Source organism: Rutidosis leptorrhynchoides, chromosome 1 (genome assembly GCF_046630445.1).
Source record: "Rutidosis leptorrhynchoides isolate AG116_Rl617_1_P2 chromosome 1, CSIRO_AGI_Rlap_v1, whole genome shotgun sequence".
Classification (NCBI taxonomy): domain Eukaryota; kingdom Viridiplantae; phylum Streptophyta; class Magnoliopsida; order Asterales; family Asteraceae; genus Rutidosis; species Rutidosis leptorrhynchoides.
Genome location: NC_092333.1, coordinates 688,320,470 through 688,326,959, shown reverse-complemented (window position 1 = coordinate 688,326,959; position 6,490 = coordinate 688,320,470). Strand labels below are relative to the sequence as shown.

At 31.1% G+C, this 6,490-nt stretch overlaps 1 protein-coding gene across 1 annotated transcript; it reads left to right on the top strand.

The window, feature by feature from the left end:
• Window positions 1-1,905: 1,905 nt before the first annotated feature.
• LOC139886063 (uncharacterized) lies at window positions 1,906-6,264 on the top strand. The gene is made up of 17 exons (XM_071869801.1): window positions 1,906-2,039; window positions 2,166-2,229; window positions 2,806-2,914; window positions 3,158-3,220; window positions 3,340-3,443; window positions 3,553-3,619; window positions 3,702-3,773; window positions 3,887-4,048; window positions 4,136-4,209; window positions 4,339-4,436; window positions 4,520-4,627; window positions 4,740-4,834; window positions 4,919-5,056; window positions 5,175-5,222; window positions 5,344-5,458; window positions 5,669-5,769; window positions 5,854-6,264. The coding sequence occupies exons 1-17, from the start codon at window positions 1,964-1,966 to the stop codon at window positions 5,944-5,946; spliced, it is 1,587 nt and encodes a 528-aa protein (XP_071725902.1). The 5' UTR covers window positions 1,906-1,963; the 3' UTR covers window positions 5,947-6,264.
• The last annotated feature ends 226 nt before the right edge of the window (window positions 6,265-6,490 follow it).

Sequence of the window (6,490 nt, the reverse complement as noted above, 5' to 3'; positions counted from 1 at the left end):
TCAAACAAGAACTACAAAAAGGACGAGAACTGCGAGAACTTTTAATTTACAAAGATTTTCACATGTGAGTAGATTGAATCACCCATAAATGTTGATGGGGAGTAAAAATAAACATAAAATAGTTTGAAAAAACTTATATTTTACCTATATAATTAAATATATAGTTTCTCGTTCACATGTGCATATCTGTTTGTGATACATGTGAACATTTCTTATAATTAACAATTTAACATGTAATTTGTGGTAATGAACATATGTTTGTTAATGATATGAGCATTAGTTAACATTTGCATGTAATTTGTTGAATTTAAATACATAAAAACTATGAAATCAAAAAGTTCTCGCAGTTATCGCTCTCTTTTTGATTCTCGTTTGAACCTGCGCATATATATATATATATATATATATATATATATATATATATATATATATATATATATATATATATATATATATATATATAAAAGAAAAACAAGCATGGAGCAGTGGTTGGGCGTGTTGTTTGGTCACGAAGTAGTTGCACGTTTCAGTCTGCCCCTCCCCACTTTTTTTCCCCCTAATTGAGTTCTCTCACTTTCCCACCTCATTTGACTTTTTATTTTAAGCCATCCCAATTTTTTTTTAATTCTTCGATGAATTTTTTTTACAATATTTCTATTACGATTTCTTTATATTTTCTTTACAAATTTTTTTTATATTTTTCACAAAAGTATTCAAATAATGTGAGTTTTAATTAGTTTAATTCTTAAAGGTTAGTCGATTACATTATGCGCGTCTGGTCAGTTGAAACGAATCGTTGTCTTCTTTGTAATGTTTGTCACATTATCGTTAAAATATTAGAGTTGCAAACATATAGTTATGTAAAAGAAAGTTAATGTATTTCGCATGTTTAATTGAAAAACACACGAGATATTCTCCTAATTAGATTGGCTTAGGTAGCTTTCAATACAACATGTAGACAACTCCTTGAAATGAATGTAATGGTGATTCTAAGATCAAAACTCAATAGGATCATATACAATTTTAATGGTACTTTGTAATTTTTTTTCTAAATAATGGTTGTTTACTTTTTAAAACTATATGAAGTTCTATCTTTAAATTTAATAATGTCATATATAATTTGTGTAATACTTTGTAAAAATATATTTTAATAGGGTCCTTTGACCCCGCATGCTTAGTGCCATGAATGAGTATGTAGATATATATTAACCATTTTTTGACCTAATTGTGTCAGGCATTTACATCCTAGAGCTATAAGTATATATTGTATTGGTCTAGGTTAAGCGCATTTTTATCAATTTTTCCAGTATTAATTTACATAATGATAATGTAGATTTCATGCAAAACGGCTACTCTAAAAGCTCGTATCACTTCAGTTAATAAAAAATTAGTTTTTCCGTCTGACAAGTATGTTAGGAGTTGACTGATAGAGATTCTAACAACTCCTCATATATCGATTCGATACAAGAAGTGGCATACTCGTTATATGCTTAAAGTTATCTCTGGATATATTTTTTCACCGTATTTTTTACTTTAAATTTAGAATATTGGATTAGTTTATCGTCTAGTTTCATGAGAATTATTATTGCTACAAGCGATTGTTCTCAAAGTCATATGTTGACTTATTAGTTTTCCCAATTAAACCTATCACAAAATATAGACTCAAAAGTGTTTGGGGTTTATTACTTCGCGAATGAGGAACTTCGTATGTTACAAATATCATCGTTTTTTGTGCCTTGGGCCAGGCTCCTCTTATCGGCCCAAAATTTACACAGGCCTAACTAAACAAGTAAATAAACTCCCGGTCAACAAAGCCCAAAACGGATCGGATCCCTTTTTATTAACTGATGCACATCATCAATCAATCAAAGAAAAATTAAATTAAAAATATATTTAAAGCGGTGGGTTTTTGGCTTATTTTACAAGAAAAACAAGCAACAGTTGGTAGAGTAATTTTGTAGCAATGGAGAAAGAAGAATACGCAGTCGTTGATACTTCAAAACTGCTACAAGCAGCTTCTGATTTCTCATTTGATCCTGGTACCTTTACTAAACATAATATATCTACTATTTTTAGTTTTAATTTTATATTTATATATATCTAATAATAATAATAATGTTTATCAAATTGTTCTGACCTGTTTTCATTGTCACTGTAAACTTCAGGTAGTCGATCAGAAGCTGCTGTGAAGAAATTTCTTACTACTTTTCCCTTTCCTGTTATTATCAAGTAGATTTCTCTATTTGTTTATCATCGTATTTACTTAATTATTAAGAAGAATAAATAATTGATTACTTTAATTGATTTAATAGTTTAATCACCTAATTTCAAATTGTTGAAATTAAGCATATTATACATAAATTACTACGTTATTATTACCATTCTCAAGTAGAGAATAATTTGTTTAGCTGTTTTAAAAGCAATGGGTTTGTATTAGGGCAAAATGCATAAAAATTCAGTGCCTTGTTTTGTACTATCTGGTTGAATCCTCATTAGGTAGTTGGTAATTTCAACTTTTGTGAGATCTTTTTGGGCTGACGTAGGCAACCGCATCATCAAAACTTTTGTTATGTCACTAGTTAACAAGTTATAGAAGGTCAAATACATTCAATAGTAGCAAACTACAAGTTGGTTACATATCAAGGTAAAATTGGAAATGTAATACTATCTGTGTTGGATATATTTGTATGTATTGCCATTTATGTCATTAGAGTTAGACTATATTATCTGTGTTGTCACATAAAATTAAGGTCACTTTGTCTATATCATAATAACTAGTGTATGTATAATTTTCATCAATGGCAGTGCTTTGCAAACCAAAGGAGATGTCCCTGGTTTGGAGGATGCGTTGATTGATTGTTTAGAGAAGATATTCAAAACAAAATATGGGGCGTCACTTATCCCACATTTCATGGTATGTATGTTTCCTTTACTCACTGTTTCTTTTATTATAAATAAACTAGGCGAAATTGGTAAAGTGGTTGTTTAACGTTTAAGCGGACCAACATATAGAACCAAGGGTGATGATCAACTGTTATATATCATCTCATATAAGATTTACTAGAAATTGCTATATATGAACATAATAGATCTTACGTTGTATTAATTAAGAGCCACCCAAGTAGTCTTAATTTTGTTGATATATGTTTCTATACAGGCATTCATTGTGGTTGGGCTGCAAGCATATTCTCAGAGAGTTAGAGCTTTGTCATGTAAAACGGTAATTATATTTAATAGCTGTTTATTTATATATATTTATGTGATACATATTAGTTTTCCACACGAATTAAAGTAAATGCTGGATGTTATGACTCATGAAATTTTCATATTCATGCTTAGATATCTTGCCTACTGGAGAATCTTGAAGATAATACTGGTTTAGCTACTTCACTGGTGAAAGAACATGACGTCTATCCACTTTTGCTTAATTGTCTTGTTGATGGGTACGCTCATTTTTTCCATATTAACCCTTTGTGATATGCCATTCTTTTATTGATTACATATTGCTATATTATCCAAAATTAAAATTAATTATGAATACTTTTTCTTCAGTGACGAACAAGTGGCTGTGGCTGCAACAGATGCAATCAAGACTTTAGCTGGCTCTCAACAGGGGATAGTGAGTTCCAGTTTGTGTCTTATTTTTTTATTTGTAATTATTAAATGATGGAAATTAATTTAAATTCTGTTTCAATCTGTAGGGGATCATATTCCCAGCAACTCCTAGTGAAGCTACGGATATCACAAATCTAGCAGCAAGATGTTCATCTCTGGTATTGTATCATGTTAAACACATTGCTAATATAGAAAATTGTTGGCTTCTTCTATTATTTAATATTAAATTAAATATTAATGTTAATATTAATATTATTTATTATTTTTTCAGGGACGAGTTCGAGTTTTGGCATTGATAGTGAAGCTATTTTCTACATCAAGTGCAGCTGCTACCTTAGTTTACAACTTAAATCTTCTCGGTTTATTGGAGTCGGAAGTTCGCAATGTTAATGATACACTTATTACCTTGAGCGTTCTAGAGCTCCTCTACGAGGTTTTTCATTATTCTATCATTGTTTAACACTATTTGTTTCCAACCACTAATTACATATTCTTAATCTCGTCTGTTTAAAACATGTAGTTGGCTGAGGTTCCACATGGAATGGAATATGTACTGAAGACCAATATTTTGCAGTTACTTGTCTCCATAATCAGGTACTGCTGTACTGGCATGTTAGAAAAAAGCTTTAATTTTTTATTATTATTATTATTATTATTATTATTTTTTTTAATAGAAAATTCTTACCTGGTAGATGTCTGTTTAACTATAAATTATTTATTTAGAAACTCTTCTGCTGAATCAATGTTGAGATCAAGGGCAATGATGATAAGCGGAAGGCTTCTATCCAAAGAGAACATTTTAGCGTTTATAGATGAATCTGGTATATCTGATTATTTATGAATTTTGAATTTTTTTTTTACCGATTATATATACTTGTGTATATAATGTTACTTCTTGATGTAGGTATTAAAGATGTGATTTTAGCAATTGATGAAAGGCTTACATTGCTAGATACTCAAGATGCTGATGAATGTGAGTGTGCTCTTGAAGCAATGGGTCAAATAGGATCATGTAAGTACACAAGCAGGGTTAGTTTGTTTTTTATATATTTTATGTATGTATATGCATAGATGCATTTATATGTATATCTTTAACATGTTTCTGCTGTTTTGAACATGTATAGCAACGCAAGGTGCTGTGTTGCTACTCTCAAATGCATCTGCTGCTAAACATGTTGTTAACGCCGCCTTTGATTTGCATGGTCGTGGAAGACAACTGGTTAGCTTTTTTATTACAAATTGTGAAATTTATTCTTTTGTACTTTTTTGTTTTTAATAACCTTTAAACTGTAAAATAAAACAGGCTGCATTGCATTCTCTTGGGAACATTGTAGGAGAAACTCGACCTGAAAACAAGAAGTTGTTGAATGCTGATGCTGAAGAATGCCTGCGTAGGTTAATTTATGAAACGACATCCAACAGTCCAAAACTCATACCATCGGTTAGTCCCTCTTTTAGGGTTTTTTTGTGCATTTTATTTGAAATTACTGGTGTAATAATACATTCATACCGAGTATATGGTCTTTGTATTACCAATATTTTCTCGCTTCATATGGCAGGGTCTTGTTCTTTCGATAATCAAACTCGAGTCTGAATTTCGTATTGCGGTGCGATTTTCTGTCTCGCTTCCATTATAAATTCATTATGATCTCAAATTATGTAATTGCTTAAAAAACAGAAGACGTATTTGATTAACGGGACTTGTTTTCATGTATAACTTATGTGCAGGGTTACAGGTTAATAGCAGGATTGGCTGCTAGACCATGGTTTCTTGTGGAGATCTGCTCAAGACAAGAGATAATGAATAAATTGATGGATCCATATGCAGAAACAACTAAAATAGGTATTATTCTTTCTTGATGATATTATATTATAAATTTATAATTCATGTTGTGCATGAATTAAATTATTAACGTTAAGAAATCTAAAATTGAGCAGTCTCCTTTTTAACAAGAAGTTTTTCATTTTCGCTAGTTCACCATCCAGATTGCTTTTTTCAGTTGAAAGTTGCAATTTTTTTTTTTTTTTTTTTTTTTTTTTTTTTGGGTTTCAGGTATGGAGGCAAGGTACAACTGTTGTGAGGCAATCTATAAGGCTCTTGCATCATCACCTAAATTTCTGAGTGACCCGGCTCTTTCTGAGACAGCTGAAAAGGTTTGATTTCATTTTTGGTTCTTATTATACCATAAATAAATAAATAAATCTCAATTTCATTATGCTCTCAATTTTGTGATGCAGCTGCTGGAAACTATCAAAAAGGGTCCTTACCTTGCGAAAGGACAACGGCAACGTGAAGCCCAACCTGAAGTTGCAACTGCTGACAGATTTTAGGTATCTTTTTGATCTTAAGAAATGGCTTCAATGCTTCACATGCGAATTAGATTTCTATCATCCTTATGTACAAACATATAGTACTTGTTTTCAAGTTTTACCAGAACACGATTTTGTTATCTAGTGTTGGATGCTTCCTTTTGTGACAAGATGTACCCCTGAACTCAACTCTTGTAGTTTAAGGATCTTGGTTCCGTCTTGTGCAGTTCAGTTTTAGAGTCGGTGTTTTGGTTAAAGCCTTAAAGGACAAGGACCTACTACATTATCGTGTATGTATATTTAGAACCGTTTTCGTTCAGTTTAATTTACTTTTGATAATGTGGTCGGCTGTTTAACTAATAAAAAAAACTGCGGAGATGTATTTTTTTATTGCAAACATTTACTGGTTTTGAGCTTCAACCTAATCAAAGTTTAGATTGCTAAGCCAACTAAACAAGCCAATGTCGAGCTCGAGTTGATGGTAGTGGCTAAGCTCAGGCTCTGTTGAGTAGATGAGGAGTGAAGGATCTATCAGGAGTATATTTTTGATAAAAAAAAAACAACT

Excerpts from the sequence above, each read along its gene's own strand:
- LOC139886063 (XM_071869801.1), top strand. The coding sequence starts at position 1,964 with ATGGAGAAAGAAGAATACGCAGTCGTTGATACTTCAAAACTGCTACAA. Across the intron at positions 3,444-3,552 it reads CTTAATTGTCTTGTTGATGG|TGACGAACAAGTGGCTGTGG; the intron begins GTACGCTCATTT and ends CTTTTTCTTCAG. Across the intron at positions 4,210-4,338 it reads TTACTTGTCTCCATAATCAG|AAACTCTTCTGCTGAATCAA; the intron begins GTACTGCTGTAC and ends TTATTTATTTAG.